The sequence below is a fragment of the Ischnura elegans genome, chromosome X, assembly GCF_921293095.1.
Source record: "Ischnura elegans chromosome X, ioIscEleg1.1, whole genome shotgun sequence".
Classification (NCBI taxonomy): domain Eukaryota; kingdom Metazoa; phylum Arthropoda; class Insecta; order Odonata; family Coenagrionidae; genus Ischnura; species Ischnura elegans.
In genome coordinates, this window is record NC_060259.1 from 26927426 (window position 1) to 26948268 (window position 20843).

Below are 20843 nucleotides of genomic sequence, written 5' to 3' on the forward strand. Positions count from 1 at the left end.
TAATAATTTCAAACTTCCACGTGGCTGTAAGTACGTTTTGAATAAATCCCTGAACATCTTTTTCAAAATAGTTATTTCAATTTATATTACTAACTTAAACTTAAATATTTCTTATCATTCCTTTCTAAACTAAAATAAATTAAAATCAATTTATCAAATGCCACTGTTTAAATTCCAATTGATACGATATATCCAATATGCATTCAAAAAATTGTATGCGGCAGTGCAACGTAGACAAACCAAAAGAATATTTATTGATATCAGTACATAGTACGATATTTTACATTTCCTAAGTTATTCACACCCAACGCTCTAGCTCTGCTGATTTAGCACCTCATGATTCACCTGTCCGTCAGTGTGTTGCAAACTAAAAACAATCGTCTTTCTTAATTTCGAGATGACTATGCTTTCCTGTAGGATAATAAATTATAACGGCATTAAGATTAAGAAAAAATTAGGAAAATAATGTAAGCATATAAGCATTACCATACCGTTGATCATTGTCAGTAGTAAACAGAACTTGATCGTGTAAATTCCAGAGTTAAATCATTAAGGTCATCCACCTGCCTTTCAATATGTCTTTATGATTTCGTAACTTCTCTTGTACCTTTTCTTCAGTTAAAGTGGATGGGATGACAAAATAGGGTCGACGATGGCCGTGGAATTTCCCAGATAGTGTAACCTAAAATTGTAGAGCCTAGATGTGAGAGGTGCCTCCGATGCAAGTTAAATTCTTTATCAATAGTTTAGAGATAAAAGTAGTTAACCAAGAGATAGTGAAAATAAAACTTGAGTCGTTACCTTTAGCATTTTAATGAAACTAAGAAGTACAAGGGAACTAATGAATAGGAATTCGTCTGAAGCATCCACCCGTTGCCACATTTGTTTATATTGAGAGTGGCCCTAACTTCCATCAAAACCGTCTTTTGCATTTCATCACACCTTTTAATTCATGAGTGATGGAAGTGGTGACTAAGCAGGCTATTATTCCCAATACAGTGTGGTTCAGTAGTGCTTGAAGGTTTACTTTGCACATGGTCTCAGTTATTTCATTCCATTGCTATAAGCTGCCTTTTTTGCTAGCGCTATTCTGTCATAGCTGGGATACAATTCATGTCCATGGCTCAAAGCTGTCCTATGGAGAGACTGATATTGACTCTTGATCAACTCAGAGGCAATCATCATTGACGGTGCCTCCTCCACTGTCATCTCAATGTGGACCTTTTCACTTATTCTCCACCATAAAGGAACCCTTTAAGCCCGAGTAGGGGTCATAGTCGTTTTTCTGCAACTAGCTGAGCTGCTGCAGTATCTTCCTTCCTTCTCTAACTAACACATGCCATGAGAACAAGCTCAGCATTAGTAGAAGTAGTTTTTTAAAGTTTGAATTTTCTTCTACGCGATCTAACACATGAGGTGCGAAATTCTTTTTTTGGTCACTCGGGAGAGCCTGGCAAATAAAGAATGAATTTTGTCACATAGAGCTAAAGGTGGAATAGTATTTAATCAATAAATTTGAAAAAAATTATATTTGTACAAAAAACCAACCTGCTCTGAAAGAAGTACACCCATGTCTCGTATAGCGCAATTTCGATTAGCGCAATTTCGATATAGCGCAAATTCGTTCCTCGGGGAAACATTGCAACGCAGTGTAGCCTAATCAAAAATCTTAAACGCTCTCACGATAAAACGTGAACTTGCGCTAAGTACACACGTAATTTCTATCAATTTACGCATATTAATATTATTTCTTGCCTCAAATCTTCTTTTTTGTTTATATATTAATCGAAATTCATTGCTGTGCAATTGCCAAAAGTATTACTCGTCATTGGGTCCAGATAGCCGGCCTACCGAAGATTTATCTCGTCTCCTTAACAGAATGATAATAAATAATTTAGATCGTTAATTAAGCGTGGGGCTAGTGGAAATGAGTTTTTTTTTTCAGCAATACGGTTTGAGACGTATTTTTGCCGTCGTAGGTTACCGGGCGATTGACTTCCAGGTAGAGGGTCTACGCTAAAGCCTTCAAGGTCATCAGTATTCACGGGGGAGAAAAGGAGCGGTGGCCGAGTTGCGTATGAATAGCATCAACACATAAAAGGGTCCGCTATAGAGTCTCAAACACAATGGCTTCGTTCCCTCCCCGCAGTCATAGGCCTTCTGCGTCTCAGGAATACAGTTCAGCGGAAGAAGGTGATTTAGATAGAGCCATACAGAGTAAAAACCAAGAGAATATGCCAAAAAATAGGAATGCGTGTAGAAAAATCAAGAATTTATCAAGAAAAACCATAAACCTAGAAGAGGACTTGAGAGAGGTCAATTGCTTTGAAAATGGAGAGCGTCAAAGCGATATTGCGCGGACGTTTAAACTCACGATGCCTTATTCTGAATAAAGACGAAGCTAAAATATCAGTGACCTCAGCCGCACCAACTTCAACCAAGCGGTCTACACATACGGAAAGTTCATGGTGAATCAGTACAAAAAGACGAGAGTGGTAATCGCTCCGAGACATTTAGTGAAAGCTCCGGTTGGTTCCAGAATTGAAACGGCAAGCAGGTATTTTCAGTGCGGCGATATCAGGTGAATCTGCAAGTGTTCATAGCGCAGCCGCCACAACATTTTCTGATGAACTCCAAGCTGTTATTGAAAGTGGCTCCTTTCCCCCTCAACTAGTTTTTAGTGTTGACGAGACGATATTCTTTTGGAAAAGAATGCATTCTCGTTCATTCATTTTCAGGGAAGGAAAACCTGGGTCAGGTTTCAAGGTATTTAAAGACTGTTTCACGTAGCTGCTAATGACTCGGAGGACTTCAAATTAAAATGATTTATCATTCATAAACTCCGCTAGCTATGAAATGGCATTTAAAGTAGCATTTTCCTGTCATTTCGATGGGCGACAAAAGGGCCTGGGTGACACAATAGTTGTTTTTAGACTAGTTTGAAAAATCGTCAACTGCCGGCAACGCATTACGATCCCCTGAGATAGCAGATGTTAGCCCACCCGCACGACAGGATGGAATTTCGAAAGCACGTAAGAATTTTTTTTAACGTGAATAAAAGTCTTTGAATGCGTGAATACTATCTTTAAAGATGTTTTAAACTATAAATATTTATAGAAATAATGTTTTCTAAGGCTTTTTATGGGAATATAGATGTTTTAGAGAAAATTCAATACCCAAGACCTATGCTCCCAGGAACGCATCCCTATCTTCCCTAAAAAAATGCTCTCGTATAATCAGCTAAATTGCTGTTTGAATCCTTTTAAGGAAATCACAATTACTCGCCAATATCTTGTGTTTCCTGCTGCATAGGCAACCAAGTCAAACATTCCCACATTCATCGTTTATTATTCGAGGTATTCGAATATTCAAGCAATGATTTAATATTCGAATTCGATATTCAAGTTTGAGAAATCTGCTATTCGACCCATCTATGACCTTGTATGACCATGACACACGTTTTGGAAGGAAATCAATGAGAAATTTCAGATCACCAGGGTTTTGTTTTAAATTCAGCCTCCGCAATATATAATGCAGGAAGCATTTTTTCTCAGTGAATGATTTTTCCCCCAATTTCAATATTGTTATATGGATATAAAGTCCATTAACCATGTGAAGAGGCATTTTATACTGAATGGAATATTTATATTGAAAGGAATTGAATTGGAAGGAGCCTATATAAAATTTAAAAATAAACAATAAATTTATAGAACCTATGGTTATCCAATTACCTAATGAGCACACAGGGAAGAACGTGTAGTAAATTTGTAACAGACATGAGTAATCTATAAGTCAAAGTATAACTGAGGGTATGATACACATTTAAAAAAAGTTAGAAGCTTCCGTGGAAATACTGCATTAAAACGGTCAAAGGCTCCGCTCCGCTCCGCCCCAGGATTCTACAGCGAAAACGACCGTTTTCGCTGTAGAATCCTGGGGGTCAGGGATCGGAGAGTAAAGAAGGTACAAGAGTCTCTGCTGGTATCTTTCTGATAGGTATTTTTGTATGAGTCCCAGGAAAACAACTCACTTTTTTTTAGGTTTGAATGCTTTTAATAGAAGCATGGTCTTCGATCGTATCCAAAGAAAACTAAATGAACTTCAATGAAACGTGCACTTACCTCGGCTGAAAAACCTTCACTGCCTTCACCATAGACCATTTGAGAATCAGTGCCTTGAAGCAAAACATAAAAACGGTGAATGCTGAGCGTTAAAACCCATACAGTTTCAATAACCTTACTGCGTCACGGCTAATACATCTCCCAACGCGCAGAGACAAACCCTGCCGTGCGATCGAAAAATCAATGTTATTTCCAGCATCGCAAACTTGTTTCAAAGATAACTGCATAAATACCTCAAGAAATCTTCAAAGACGGCTCTCATACAAGTTGCTCCGCATGACTTTGCCGAAAACCCATTTGAAACTCTACCTAAATGTAAAACCACGTCGAAAAACAGTATCCGCCATTTTGTAACCGCACGATAAGAATTTATCGATGATATTCTTTAAGATTACAGAAAATTAAAGTAAAACACCATGGCAACAGATTATGTGGTTTTTTATTCCGTAAGAGTCCACCTATAACTTCACCATCTACTTTGGAAGATTTTCAGAGAAAATTGAAGACGGGCATCATTATGGAAATTTGCTCACATTTGAGCCTCTGTATCTCAGTAACGGGTGAGATCTATGCCAAATGAAGTAAATATCAATAATTTCAATCATTTTTTAGTATACACCCATGTCTCGTATATCGCAAGGGATGCGTTCCTCGGGGTCTTTGCGCTATACGAATTTGCGTTATACGAGAGCGTTTTATCATTGGGAAGATAGGGATGCGTTCCTGGTAGCATAGGTCTTTGGTATTGAATTTCCTCTAAAACATCTATATTCCCATAAAAAGCCTTAGAAAACATTATTTATATAAATGTTTATAGTTTAAAACATCTTTAAAGATAGTATGCACGCATTCAAAGACTTTTATTCACCTTAAAAAAAATTCTTACGTGCTTTTGAAATTCCCTCCTGTCGTGCGGGTGGGCTAACATCTGCTATCTCAGGGGTTCGTAATGCATTGCCGGAAGTTGACGATTTTTCAAACTAGTCTAAAAACAACTATTGTGTCACCCAGGCCCTTTTGTCGCCCATCGAAATGACAGGAAAATGCTACTTCGAATGCCATTTCATAGCTAGCGGAGTTTATGAATGATAAATCATTTTAATTTGAAGTCCTCCGAGTCATTAGCAGCTATGTGAAACAGTCTTTAAATGCCTTGAAACCTGACCCAGGTTTTCCTTCCCTGAAAATGAATGAACGAGATTGCATTCTTTTCCAAAACAATATCGTCTCGTCAACACTAAAAACTGGTTGAGGGGGAAAGGTGCCACTTTCAATCACAGCTTGGAGTTCATCAGAAAATGTTGCGGTGACTGCGCTATCAACACTTGCATACGCACCTGATATCGCCGCACTGAAAATACCTGCTTGCCGTTTAAATGCTGGAACCAACCGGAGCTTTCACTAAATGTCTCGGAGCGATTACCACTCTCGTCTTTTTGTACTGATTCTCTATGAACTTTCCGTATGTGTAGACCGCTTGGTTGAAGTTGGTGCGGCTGAGGTCACTGATGTTTTAACTTCGTCTTAATTCAAGATAAGGCATCGTACGTTTAAACTTCCGCACAATATCGCTTTGACGCTCTCCATTTTCAAAGCAATTGACCTCTCTCAATTCCTCTTCTAGGTTTATAGTTTTTACTGATAAATTCTTGATTTTTCTACACGCATTCCTATTTTTTGCCAAATTCTCTTGGTTTTTACTCTGTATGGCTCTATCTAAATCACCTTCCACTGCTGAACTGTATTCCTGAGACGCAGAAGGCCTAAGACTGCGGGGAGTGAACGAAGCCATTGTGTTTGAAACTCTATAGCGGACCCTTTTATGTGTTGATGCTATTCATGCGCAACTCGGCCACCGCTCCATTTCTCCCCCGTGAATACCGATGACCTAGAAGGCTTTAGCGTAGACGGCGTGGACCCTCTACCTGGAAGTCAATCGCCCGATAACCTATGACGGCAAAAATACGTCTCAAACCGTATTGCTGAAAAAAAATCATTTCCACTAGCCCCACGCTTAATTAACGATCTAAATTATTTATTACCATTCTGTTAAGGAGACGAGATAAATTACTTCGGTAAGCCGGCTATCTGGACCCAGTAATACTTTTGGCCATTGCACAGCAATAGATTTCGATTAATATATAAACAAAAAAGAAGCTTTGAGGCAAGCAATAACATTACTATGCGTAAAATGATAGAAATTTCGTTTGTACTTTGCGCAAGTTCACGTTTTATCACGAGAGCGTTTAAGAGTTTTGATTAGGCTACACTGCGTTGCAATGTTTCCCCGAGGAACGTATTTTCGCTTTATCGAAATTGCGCTAATCGAAATTGCGCTATACGAGACATGGGTGTACCGACAAATTTTCAAGTTTATAACTCAAAACAAAGCCATTTTGTAATTTTGTCCGCCTTTTTTCCCATTGTCGGCCCACTGTGCATCGGGTGTTTTCTGTGTGGGTGTATTAAATTCAGCTTTTATTTTCTTTCGTCTTCGGACCATAGCCCTTCCGAAGAAATAAGTGAGAACTTAAAAAGATGGACTGAAAATAATTGAAGATGAAGAAAAGAACATGGGCTGGAACGTGTGAATATTGCACAACGCTCTGAGTTGTCCGCTAGCACATAATGATAGGGATAACACAACATTGTTCATGCTTTACATATTGCCTTAATTATATTAAAAAATATATTTATTAGAAAGGAACATTTCAGATAATAGACTATTTTTGGCCAATGTGATCTATCTTACAAACAATCACTGCACTGGCGAAAGCATTTTTAGGCAGTTTTAGGCATAACATGCACATTGCTCTCGTAAATACGTGTACTTGAAAGGATGTTTGATGGATAAGAATTTTTACAGTAGACAGAAATTCATAATAGCAGAGCATATGCCGAGTGGAGTGCAAACATTTTTTTAGAGAAGTGGCGTGTTCCTTAAGGATATTTGAAAGAGAATTTAGGTGAATCAACAAAACAATCAACAAATGGGAGTGTTTTGATAAAGTACTGAATTTTCTTGAAATCAGCAAAAATCTTGTTTGAATCCTTTAATGAATATCATAAATACTTTGACATTGGCAACCTAGCCAAATATTTCCCCATTCATAGTTTTTTTTGTCCATCCCCTAAAAAACAATAGATCGAGGTTCTACTGTACTAATGACCCTGTCTTTCGCTTCTATTCCCCACCCCTTGACCTCCCACAGAAAACAAAAAAATCCTACTAATTATGGTAACTATGTTTTCAGTCCTGATAATGATCCAGAGCAGTAGACAGTTGACTAGAATAGATTACTTTTCAGAGAACACACCTCTCATCTGGAATTAAGGGAAAGGTAATAATTTGGGAATCCCCATTGAATACTACAAATCATACAATAGGGTGGTTTCCTATTATTTTTTTATTGACTAAATCGAAAGATTATTACTCCTGAAGTACGTATTTCATGCTTTTAGATTTTTAAATGACGATATCTATTTTTCGCGATCAAATGAAAAGTGAAAATTTTCAAGCGAGCGAAAACGCGACGCGTAAGTATGAATGCCGGGAAATCTCTCCGTGTGACGTATTTCTGGTTCCCGCTGCCGCCCTGTGAGGTGACCTTGAGGCGAGGCTTAGCGCTGATACGACGCAGGCTGCTAGCGGGTAGCTGAGTACCCTGCTGGCTGGTAGCGCTTGGCTTAAATAAGGATTATTAATACCTTATCAAATGAAGAAAACTTTCCGACCTTAGCCAGTTTTAATAAGTGATTATTAAGACATGTTTCCCTGAGCTCTGCGCCTCATGCATGCAATGGTAACCTCAGACGATGTATAACTACTATCTTCTCGTATAGAAACTAGGTCCCTGTGACGTCACGTAGAGTGGCATCGCATGGGCACCAATCTGGCCCTTTTCAAATAAGGATAAAAATGGACCATTGCCTTTCGTCTAAACCGGTATTTCTAAAACGAAATAATTTGTACATTATGAATACACTAGTGGTGGGTAAGGAATCGCAATCAATGCCTTTCGTTTTCTTTGATGAAGGAAACTACCCTATTGAATCAGGGAAAATTCTGTGTGTTAAATTACAATGTGAAGTAAAACTTTTGGGCTAAAAGGACATTTTCTATGCAAAGATGTAATAGCCCGAAATCATGACCTGAATAACAAATTACAGCAGACTACCGATTATCTGGCTACGGCATATCCGAGTTGCTGATTATCCATGCATGATTTTCACTCTCGTTCAGTGTTTTCCGTGATCTTTATAAAAAAAAAGAAAATCGGACCCAAATCACCGGAATTACTGCATTTTAATGCTAGGCTACAAAGGGCCATTATTTCCATTAGAATCCCCTTCATAAAACGGAAGCAATCGTGAACGAGGTTCCTGTTTTCCAAGCCTCACAGTGTGAGACTGTGCTTTGTGATCACGGATACACATCCTGCAGCAGTTGTATCCCGGTGCCCGACAGTGTAGTTTCCGACTTCGCACAGTGGTTTTGAAGCATTTGTGCAAACCAATTTTCTGTATCCATGATCACACAGCCATGGATGCGTGGTTTCCGAAACCATGTCTAACATAGAGTAGTAGAACTACGAATACAATCATATTATCGCCACTAAAAAGATCGCAGTCTGGAAACAAAGCTCTCAATGAGTCCAGGAAGCACTCTAAAATAACAGAATAACTACATAAATAATAATATATTGTTTGTTTTACGTAAATTATGAACATTACAACACATGAAAGTGAAAGTTTAGGTTATCCGTGTTTTCCGATTATTTGTGCCATCTCTCCCCATTATTAGCCCGGATAATCGGGAGTGTGCTGTACCTCTATTTAAGGAATTAAGCGTGAACTAGCCAGTGACATACCTCTACCAAGGCACACCCAAGTACACATTAGGTCCAAAATTACCGCGGAGGAAAAATCATTTGCCTTTACTGGTAATCACTTAATGAAACATGAAGTATTAAGCCAAAATGAGTAACTATTCTAAAATTGTTGAATAAAAAAAATTCTGTCAAATAATGAAGTATACATCAATTCACTCATTAAATTCAATGCAACCACTTTCCTATGCCTGGATGAAAGGGCAGACTATTACAATCTTAACAACAGTTTAATTTACCATGCATTAAAACAATATGTAGTACACCCTTTTTTTGCAGTTTTAGAAAAAAAAGCTGCAAGATATTTCTCTCCTTAAGTACTTGGTTCTTAAGTTACCGAAACAATTTAAGTAAATCACTATCACACAATCACAGCTGTGTTGATAAAGACAATAAATATAATTAACAGATAGAAAACATGAGGTGAGAAAGTACAAGTTTAGAATTGATATAGTATTACGAACATGGCCATTTGGCAGCCCCATTCAGGAGGTAGAATATTTTATCATATGCCATAACACACAGAGAAGCTATAACTGAGAATATGTAGAGGTGACTTCACAGTTCAGTGTTGCTTTTACACTAGGGCTGGAAAGTTTATCAATTACTGCATTGAAAACAACAGAAATCACACCACCTGCTGGTCGCCATCACCAAAGAAAAACCTGTTTATGTTGTTAGTTTTAAGTATACCAGGATTAGCCACGCTCATAACTTCACGGCAGTCAACTGCAATGCATAAATTGTGCGAATAATACAGATAAAAAACATTCAATTCGGTCAAGGCAAATGATTTCTTCTCTGTGGATTTGTTGCTGTTGTTGACCGATTACTCCAAATGGAGGCACAAATATGCTCAGTATTCGAAACTGTTCTTAGGATTTTAGGAGACCTGGTGAACTACATATGCCTAAGTGGTCTAATTTAGAGAAAAAATATTATTTCTTTCATCAGCTAATATAATCTCGTAGCTCTCACCATCAATACCATTTTTATGAGTACTTACTTTCTCTTCAATAAGTGACAAAACTTTTCCCAAGGCATGAGAATGCGATTCTGTAGGGACAAACACTCATGGAAGTGTCTCATTACCAAAGTTTTACCTTAAATAATCAATCTATTGTGACTACAGCTGCTTTTATTGATGAAATAACATGTGCTTAGTTGAAGCTGGGTAAATGCATGTCTGAGCAAAGTCACTTGCACATCTGCTATTACCGTGATTAATCTCAAACATTTCCTACATTGCCTACCTAAGCTCTCTCTTAAACTATTTCATTAACAAAATTTGAAAAACTTCTTACTTCTTAATGAGGAAATTACAGAATGTGTCACTGCATACACAAGCACAATCATGGGCATCCTGGTTAACTAACTAGATTCACTTCTAACCCACTTTAAAATATTAATATGTATGGATAATATTGTAATAAATTTTAAGTAAAAATGCACCAAGCAAAAGCAATTTGGTGAAATAGCATGGTCTTACCAATTAGAGTGCACTAAGAGCTTAAATCAAGGCCTGAAAATTACAGGCACATATGGCTGTGAGTACAATGGCTCTTCGGCGTGGCAATGCTAGGTTGAGCTGTAGACGCACTCTGCACCAATAATGTGAATGACGATCAGCATTCACACGATCAGGATGAACTTGAATGATTAATTTCAATTTGCTGGGACAAGAATCCTTCAATTGGACACCTACCTAGTTTGTCTCACATTGATGGGAGGCACTCTGGATGGCTCTTCACAGCTCATGGCTCGGCTTGAACGATCAACAGATTGACTACTTGCAGCAATATCTCCTCCTCCATTTTCACCCAGTTCAGCAGGGGTAGCCTCTTCACTCACAAAGAAGGTGTTAAACCAGAAATGGAAAAGTTTTTCCTGAAAAAAGAGCTATGAATACATACTTTGCACAATAGAAATCACAAGCATTGACAAAAATGAATTGTCTTATTACGGCTACAACTTCAAAGCATTATGTAATAGTTCACATAAAATATCCATACCTAACATTAATTATCCTTAAATTCAACCAACTACTAAACAAATCAAATCTTATAAACACAATCTGAGATAACAATCTAATTCAAGAATCATAACCATAATAATACCAAATACAGCAATGTGGAGCCAATGGCTTCTTTTTGTTAATTTATTTCTATAATTATCTATGAAAGCTGTAAAACTAGCCAAGAATAAAATTGAAGAGCAAAGTTTGTATTGTACTTCTTGACAACTACTTACATATTCAACAACTGACAACCTTCATTGCATGAACTAAGCACATTTCACAACCAAAACTACATGAATGACTGCAATTAGGCAGGGAAGTAGGAAATAATCAATGAGTAAATCTACACTTGTAGCATTTAAAAACTGATATGCGAGCTCCTACGCATGAACCACATCATTTAAAAAGTAACATACATTCATAACACCAATACCTCCCTCAGAGTCAAAGTCGGATGCCCCTTATCTTATGGCCGATAAAACATTCTTTAGATTCATTCTCCAGATAAAACATTCTCCAGATTATTGGTCCCTCTGTCCCTCAAAAATATCACTAATCAACAAAAAAACTTTTTCTGTCCTAGACATGTTGTTGAGTGATCCCAACGGTGTTTTTCATGTTGATTCTGAATCTGGGCTCACATCTATATTATATACAACCCGATGGGTGACAGATAGCTCACTGACCACTCACTGACGTATGCAAATTCCCGACCACTTCTGGACGTGCTGGGAAGACGAAATTTTCACCGTGGGTGGAGAAAAAATATTCATCGGGGGGAAAAGTCCGAAAACTCGAAAAAGTCGATCGGTTTTCGAAATATATCGATCCGAATTAACATTGGAGCCTTATGGGACTAAAACTTTTTCCGTTCCTTGCCTACTTTCGAATGTCACGGGAACGTGAAATTTCACTGACGGAAACTAGATTTTTTGGCCGATTTTTTTATGTGAATCATTTTGCCATACTTTGTTTATAAGTATTTTTTATATTTTTTTAAAATTTCCAATGCTTTTCTTATGGACCTATCTTTGGATTTTTTTAAAACCAACTTTTAATAGTTGTAGGAATAAGTCCTTAACATATGATATACTAGATTTTTTGGCTGATTTTTTGGTGTGGTTGTTTTTCATATATTTTGATTTTAAGTATTTTTTTTTTTACCTTTTAAAATTTCCAATGCTTTTCTTATTGGCCGAATTTCGGAATTTTTTCACCCATTTGCAATAATCGTTGGACAATTTCCCTTAAATGCAAGATACTAGATTTTTTATTCAATTTTTCAGCTATCTTCATGTATCCATAAGACGAACGAACTTCGAGTAATTAACGATTATGTATTTCCATTGAAATTGCGACTCCTACAACGTTTGGTAACTTACAACACATCCGCCGTGAAGTTTGCATTCCCTCAACACACGATTTCAAATTTTTCGGAAGTTTTTTTTGCCACTTCCCGACGACGTACGGCAACCAAATTAACGTGATGGACGTCTATCTCTTGCCCCTACAGGCCGCTACCCGATGAACGCAGAATATTTCATTTTAATGGGTGACACCGTCGAAAAACCATGCTTGCACTACAGCTAGAGAGCCGACATTTTTATCGAAGGTAAACGAAGCCGCGTTACACGGGAAAAGCACTTAAAGTCTCCCGAAAACCCCCTGGGAACCCCCCAAAAAAATAAAAATTACCTAATAAGTCGTATATTTCGTGTACCATTCAACCCAGTTGTATCGTTTTTATTGATTCGGAATGGGAATTTTGTCGGCTATATTTACCCGCTATGTTCCATTATCCATGCACACCCGCAATAAAACTTCAAAATTTTAAATGTGCATTTCTTCACAAAATAGTAGAGGGAAATTGATGACTCTGGCACATGTACACCTAAACGCATTTTTTAAAACCACTTCCCCATAAGGTACGGCCACGAAATTCGCGTGAGCAATGCCTTATTACAGGGCCTATGCACCGCTATGTGGAGAACACAGAATTTGTCATCTATATGTGAGTAATAGGGGGAAACACATTGCTCCCCTAAAGCTAGGGAGCTGGAATTTTTATTGAGGGTAGGCTAACAAATTGTGTGCAGGAAAACCCCAAGAAATTTCACAAAGCTTCCCATAAAACCGGGGAAAAAATTATTTTTTCCTGTAAATAGCATATTTTTTTGTTGTTTCCGCATATTTCAGCAGTAATTCCCTTCTCCTACAACTCATCGCTATTTAATTTCTTTGGATGATTTTAATAGTAGACAGTACGCTCAACAAAACCACTGCAAACCCCCCGGAACGCCTACAAAATATCGTCATAAGCTAAAATACCACAATTGCGGCTACCATGCGTCCACACACTGCCTTATTCCCCCCCGGAAGCCTTGATAAACGATAGGGGAGATGTGGTAGTACGCATTGCTCGGTGAGGAGTGAAAACCTTGGCGGCGAAGCTCCCCCCGCTCGAGGAACGACGGACGCACTCCGAGGAGTAAGAGGCGCGGAATAACCCTGATAACACCGCCCACAGGCGAGGAACGGCGCAGCCGTTCCGGGTTGTCGAAGGCTCGGGGGAACACCGGTAAACCTTGGCCGGCGAAGCCGCCCCGCCACGAGGAAGGGCGATGCCGTTCCCAGGAGTCCACGCCTACGGGGGGACTCGGGTAACCCCGCCCTCACACGACCATGACCGAGGAACCATCTGCTGTCTGTCGGAGGGCTGCCTTAATATATGGGCGGCGAAGCCGACCCCTGACGAGAAACGGCGAAGCCGTTCCGAGACGTCGCGGCCGGGACGGCGAAGCCGTCCAGTGGGGGCAGCCGGCGAAGCCGGATGCGGGGAGGCTTTAGCGGACGTAGCCCCCTAACGAGCGCGCGCAGCGCAGCGAGTTTTTTCTATCAGTTGTAGTTTTCTTAGGACAACCGGATTAAATAAGGTTACAAGGACATTTCATCTAATAAATCGTAATTTCTGAAAATGTTAAAAAATTGGTACTTTCTTAGGATTTTCTCTCACATTTAGCATCTGGTAAGTTCCTATTCAGTGTCATCAGCAATCTGCTAAGATGTTGCTGAACTCACCTAGGGGCCATTTTTCCATGACTAAAATATGCTGGTGGAAATGGTCATTGTTCATCACTAAAGGTGCCGAGGCTTGGTGGAAAAAGTCAAAAAGTGAGTCGAGAAATAGAATTTTTAAACTAATATTGCAGCCCATTTTTCGGTATGATTGAATTATATCAGTCACCAAATCGAGGTAATTTGAGTCACGATAATAGGGTGGATTCCTACTATTTTTTTACTGCCCAAATCGAAAGATTATTACTCCTGGAGTACGTATTTCACGCTTTTAAATTTTTAAATGACGATATCTATTTTTCGCGATAAAATGAAAAGTGAAAATTTTCAAGCGCGCGAAAACGCGACGCGTAAGTGTGAATGCCGGGAAATCTCTCTGTGAGACGCATTTCTGGTTCCCGCTGCCACCCTGTGAGGTGACCTTGAGGCGAGTTGAGCGCTGATACGACGCAGGCTGCTAGCGGGTAGCTGAGTACCCTGCTGGCTGGTAGCGCTTGGCTTAAATAAGGATTATTAATACCTTATCAAATGAAGAAAACTTTCCGACCTTAGCCAGTTTTAATAAGTGATTATTAAGACATGTTTCCCTGAGCCCTGCACCTCATGCATGCATTGGTAACCTCAGACGATGTATAACTCCTATCTTCTCGTATAGAAACTAGGTCCCTGTGACGTCACGTGGAGTGGCATCGCATGGGCGCCAATCTGGCCCTTTTCAAATGAGGATAAAAATGGACCATTGCCATTCGTCTAACCCGGTATTTCTAAAACAAAATAATTTGTATATTATGAATACAGTAATGGTGGGTAACGAATTGCAATCAATGCCTTTCGCTTTCTTTGATGAAGGAAACTACCCTATTCCTAAAAAATGTTCAAATACATATACACATACATTGAATGCATTTCACACATTTTTTCCCATTGAAATCAATTGCTGTTGAAATTCCAAATTCTTCAGTACTTTTCTAATCTGTGACCCAAAACAAATTCCTTCTTTGATCTTTGCCACATTGATTTTAGGGAATTTTTGTTACAAATACGTAAAACCAGTACCATTTTTGTGCAAAGCTTCACCAAATTTTGAAAATTCCTCATTAAATACGTAGAGGGGGTTAAAGAATATTTTTCAGATCGACCAAAGCCTGAAAAAGAACATTTTTGGATCCAGACACAGGTGCTTTACACTCCAACCAATTATTTCAAGCAATGATTTTTTTCTGACTCCACTATCCCTCTCACAGATGAACCCACAATATTTTGCGTAGCCAAGGTGCAAGCAACTACTCTAAGTTGCCACAAATTTTCCACTTATATTTTTCAGAGTAAATTTTTTCAAAAAGTAATGGCATATTCTCGAAAGATTCTTTCATGTCAGATTCATGAGCTACAGTACTGAGAAGAGCTCATTGCCATAATATAAGAGATCAGCCTTTAAAGTAACCTTGGAGGAATCCATGACAAACCCCTGTCATCTGTGTAGAATTCAAAATTTAGAATATCCATAACAGAGAGAACATCATGCAAAATGAAAATTGTTCTCTTGAGAAAACATTAATTTAAATTTGTCAAGATGAGATCGATACAAAGAAATTTTCATATTTGGATCCAGCACTTTCCAATCTTTTAATCGTGATTCTAAGATTTCACTCTTCTTTATGAACGAATTTAAATTGCGAACTAGATCATTTAAATCCTCTTGCATTATATATTGATGTCCATAAGAAGTACTCGGTGCATAATTTGGGTCCTTTGAGTTTTCGAATCCTTCATTCTCACGTTCTTGGTTACTTTCAGTATCTTCGCTAAGATTAAGGGAGTGCCCTAGCATGGTCGCAGAAGATGATGCAGACCCTTCCTATCAACCAGTTTGTGCTTCGCTCGTCGTAGATACATAGCGGTTTCTTGACTCAGAATAAAAGTCAAATCTGTGCCTTGAGACAAAGACGGGTCTTACTACTTTTACTAGGTTTCCTAGAGGAGATACTCGTCACTTAATTTCACGAATTTTGATTTTTTCAATGACCATTAACACGGCAAAAAATCATGTTAAGAAAATTCAACCGACCAAGGCAAAATATAATCCTTCAACTACAAGCAAAGGTTACACATGTGCCACACGTTGTAAAACAATGCTACAATTTGGGAAATTGTGAGACCTTGCAGCCAGTTTTTCGATAACACGCAGTCTGTACTGCATGTACAGTATTGCACCGGCACTTGGGACAATACCGAGCAGTGTAAGGGTTTGGTAAAAAATGGTATAAGACTCAAAGTAAGTTACATTTTGCAAATATGAAGCAAAGAATTGGTAAGAAATCAAATTTACTTCAAAATAATATGATTGCCTCTTTTGTTGAAGTTTTCAATTGAAAGATACAAAATAAAAATGCTTAAGTGTACGCTATTACCCTGCTCTCCTCTATATAATTCCACGTTTTTAATTGCATTTTTTCAAAATATAAAATGCTTGCAAGGTGATTTCTGATAAGCTTTATATCAGAAAAAATGATGACACAATGTTCAACTATTAATTAACTACTACTTATGTCTTGAAAAACAGGTTTCGGCTCCCCCATAGAATTTTTTCATTGTGTTGTTTTATTGCTTCTTTTCATTGGTGTTAATAAAAAAATATTTTTACCTGTACCTATCTTTAGTAGCCATGTAGTATATTTCAAATGAGAAACCTCTCCATTTTTCCTTTTCCACCCGTTTTTCCCTTCCGTTTCGAAAACTGTGAGCAATTATATCTTCATTACGTAAAAAGACTACATTCTGTCAAAATAACATCATAGATCACAATTCAATACTGAAATTTTATTTTTATCATTTTGTTGCATTCCCAAACCACTGAATACAGCTCATATTGAGCCATTTTATATTGGGTATTCAACAAATTTAATAATTAATTACACAAACAACCAAGCCCTAGATAGGAGAAACCTACCCAGGCGGGACTCGAACCCACCATTTCTTGTTTGGCAGGTGAGGACTTTACCCAACCGCCACCGAAGTCGGCAACGTGATTTTGACGAAATGCCTGCTTACACAATGAAGATAACATCATACGCAATTTCAGAATCACATATCAACTCCTACTGCTACCCCTGTTCCAGCGACCCGTATCAAATTTATCATGAGTATCAAATTTTTCCTCGGAGTTGTCGCAGGCGAATTTGGGAGACGAATTGCCTTTTCCCCCCCTTCTCTCCCTCGAGGCACTTCGGCTTCGGTCTCCATGTACCGGTACTGTGGCTATATGGCTTCACGAGTCGTTAAATTGGGAAATTCAAACACTAGGGCACCCCCTTAACATATTATATTGGTTCCGGCACTTGTAAATTTTTGGAGTGAGGGACCGGTAGTATCGCTTATTCCAAGTTTTTCGAATATTTTACTGCATGTTTTGACTTCAGTATAATTCCTTTCCTTTTTCAAACAAAAATAACAGTCTGAAAAATGATTCTTAGGCTCCCGCCAAATTATTGGGATGGAAAAATTCTTAAGACGTTTTTCCTTAGCCCAACCATTAAGAATCCTTACCCAGGTGCCACACATTACATGGGGGCCCATCCTTTATGTTGGTCACCCAACAGGCAGTCAAAATAAAGTTCATACCACTGTCTCAAAAAGGGAATAATGTTCCGCCTTTGAGCCTTTTAAGTAAATTCACCGCACAAGCAACAAAAGTTATCGGGATGGTTCACGCACAATCTAAGCCTGATGAAAGCTAAGCCACTTCTCAGCGATTACAATTTAATGAGCTGTAATTTCCGGCATGCAACAAAGTTCTCAAACCATCTTCCAAGAAAAAACAAATTCTTCACGCACCGACAGTTGGTCAAATACTGATGTGAAGTGGCAGCTGATTCAGCATTACTTTGAATAAAAGGATGAGATGGTGCAAGTTTAAACATATTTCGACAGGAATGGAAGGCATGACATCGTAGGACAACATGCTTAGGCAGGAAAGTGTTATTTTCACCTACTCATGCTATCACGATATATAATTACTATTTATTATATACTATAATTATTAAATTACTACTTTTGTAAAAGCAAAAACATACATTAAGCTGTCATAAGGAGACTAGATAGGAAACATGATATAAAGAATCTAAGCACAGATTCGGAATCAGTGCAAAAAATATGTCTAGAATCACCTAAAATCTTCTCTAGGACAAAATCTATGTTGAACAGTGTATCCTCACCCCCTCCCCGACCCTTTCACACTTTTCCCAGACTTATTGGAAAATATTAAATTCAAGCACAATCCCAGGGTTACAAGAATCAAAGAAGGTTCAAGAGGCCCAAACAATTGGTACATTAGGGTCAACAGTGAACCCTCATGCCATTATCATTCACGGGCAGGGCAGTCAAAACTTGATAATTCATTCACAATAAATGCTAATAGAGTACGGACATTTAAGGTGAAAATTTCCTCTATTTGGTTGAGTGTGAAAACCATAAGTCATAACTTGGACACGGGCATTGGTGTAGAAAAGTGAAACATGCTGTTGCCACTTGTGCAGCTGTTGAGTGCAACCAACAGAGAACAAAATCATTTTGTTCATGTCTTTCGTAGTTGATCTCCCATATACTTAGGAAAGCTTAACTACATATTCCCAAAGGAGAATAATCACAGAATAACAATAACTCAAGAATTTTTTTAAAACATACTTTTCATAATTATACTACATAACGCATGCATGAGTTAGGAATACAGCCCTGTCCTAACCGGTGGGACATTCTTTCATTCTGAATTAACATTCACCTCATAGTATAATGGCATTTAAATCTTCCATTTTTAATTTCAACATATACATACGTAAAACAGAGTTCATTGCTTTTCCTCAAAATATACTTTGGAAATTTACATGGAGATCGTAACTTTGACCTACAATTTTCAGTAAAAAAATCATCAATTAAAATATTAACCTTTTCCCTACTGTACACGTATATAAACGTGTGGACGCTTCCTGACCCGGGAGACGACGGGCGTAGACGTGAGATTTTCCCGGCCAGGAGATCGAAAGCCGTATATATACGTTTTCTAGCTCCCCCCCTTTTAGGACGGTCATGGGTTTACGACGTCTTTGTCTCGGGACCCAATGATTCGGGGTCTAGGATTAACCCTCGGAATCCGGGAGCAGGTACCCGGACCCTTCGTCTTTTAGAACCCCTCTCAGCGGTACGGGACAGCGGTCATTCAATTGTTTATACAGTCAATTTTCGAAATAAATATTTGTTCATTTCTCAAGAAATATACACTAAGAATTGAACTATTTGTCTTTTGAGCTAGGTTTACAATTTTTAAACGAAATTCTACGACAAATATTAACTTATATCTCGAGTTATGTATAAACATCAACATGGAAATTGTTGCTGCGTTAAATGCGTTAATTAAGGCCTTAGAACTTAGTTTAAAATTTGAAAATGCTCAGATAAAAATGAGGAATTCAATTCAAAGTCTGTAATTTATGTGCAAGCAACAATTATCCATTTGCTAAATACATATAAGCAATACATAAGTTGACCGCGAACCAGTGCCGCAGGTATGGTCGTAAACCCGGAAAGGAGGGAGCACAACTACTCTCGGAGTCCAAGATAATGCGAAGTCCCTGCGTGGAGGGGTCGAAAAAGGTTCAGCGAGACCCTTCTTAATGACTGCCCTCCAAAAATGCTCCGTACCACGAGAAAGAAGAGTCTCTTGGGGCTCATTACAGCAGTCATGCTAAGACGAAAACTCGGCCGTCTCGAAAGGGTTAATAACAGGAAGAATTATAAAAATTAAGAATCATGTTAAAAATACATATGTCCTACACCAGTTCTATACAATTTCACTGCCAAGGATACAGCTTTAATCACAGCAATTAAGGCTATTTCAGGCGTTTATTATATATTATAGTTTCAGACAATTTAAAAGAAAATAAAGCCCACAATTGCTCCTGTCTCCCTAGCTAATTCTTTTAACACACTTTTTATTGCGGCAATGTTTTCAGATCAGTGATTATAGTTATTCTCTCAATGCTCCTAACACAGAGACAAAGGCAACTAAGACAGAAATACCATCCAGTGAAACAACTCCTCTATCTACATGGGTGGTTGGCTGTTTCAGCGTAGCATAAAATTTTGCCTCTATGGGTGTGATCTTTATAACTTAGACCACAGAAATGAAAAAAAATTTGGTGGATAACCCAACTACTAGTTTCAAATAGCATGCATCAACTGATTGATGGTAAGTATGGAAGATATTAGGAATTGACTAGATTCAACATCTTGGGACATAATAACAGTTCTATACAGTGGCCAACTTTTAAACAGTTGTGAGTACTAGTTGGACTGATATTCCACAGTATTCTGAATGTGGATGATGACAATGAAGTTGAAGAAAGTGAATGAACTACCCTCACACCCGACAAATTCAACAAGAAGATAAAGCAAGTGAAATAATCTCCGCTGGAGAATATTTTAAATTCCCTTTGTATCCTATATCAGAGCATTGCATTGTCTTAAAAGTGATTATCACTCCTATATTTCCTGAGAAATTTAAATAATTGTTAGTAATGCAATATTTAAAGCAAAAAATTTTTATACATATCAATAGACCTGTGCAAAATTGATTTGGTATCTAAATGCCTGTTTACATGACACACTAACACATTCAAATTAATGACTATTTGAGTAAACCGGAAACCAGAACAGAACATGTATGAATGCATGAACCAAATTAGAACA

General features: G+C 38.2%; 1 protein-coding gene across 5 annotated transcripts in view; it reads right to left on the bottom strand.

Moving 5' to 3' along the window:
• Positions 1 to 20843, bottom strand: part of LOC124171819 (phosphatidylinositol 3,4,5-trisphosphate 3-phosphatase and dual-specificity protein phosphatase PTEN-like) — a 111170-nt gene that overhangs the window by 84662 nt on the left and 5665 nt on the right. For all 5 annotated transcript variants that reach the window (XR_006867975.1, XM_046551160.1, XM_046551158.1 and 2 more), the window contains exon 7: positions 10716 to 10897. Coding sequence is in view for 4 of the 5 variants with exons in the window: in XM_046551160.1 (XP_046407116.1) it covers positions 10716 to 10897 (182 nt within the window). In the remaining variant the exon portion in view is untranslated. The remainder of the gene's footprint in view (positions 1 to 10715; positions 10898 to 20843) is intronic.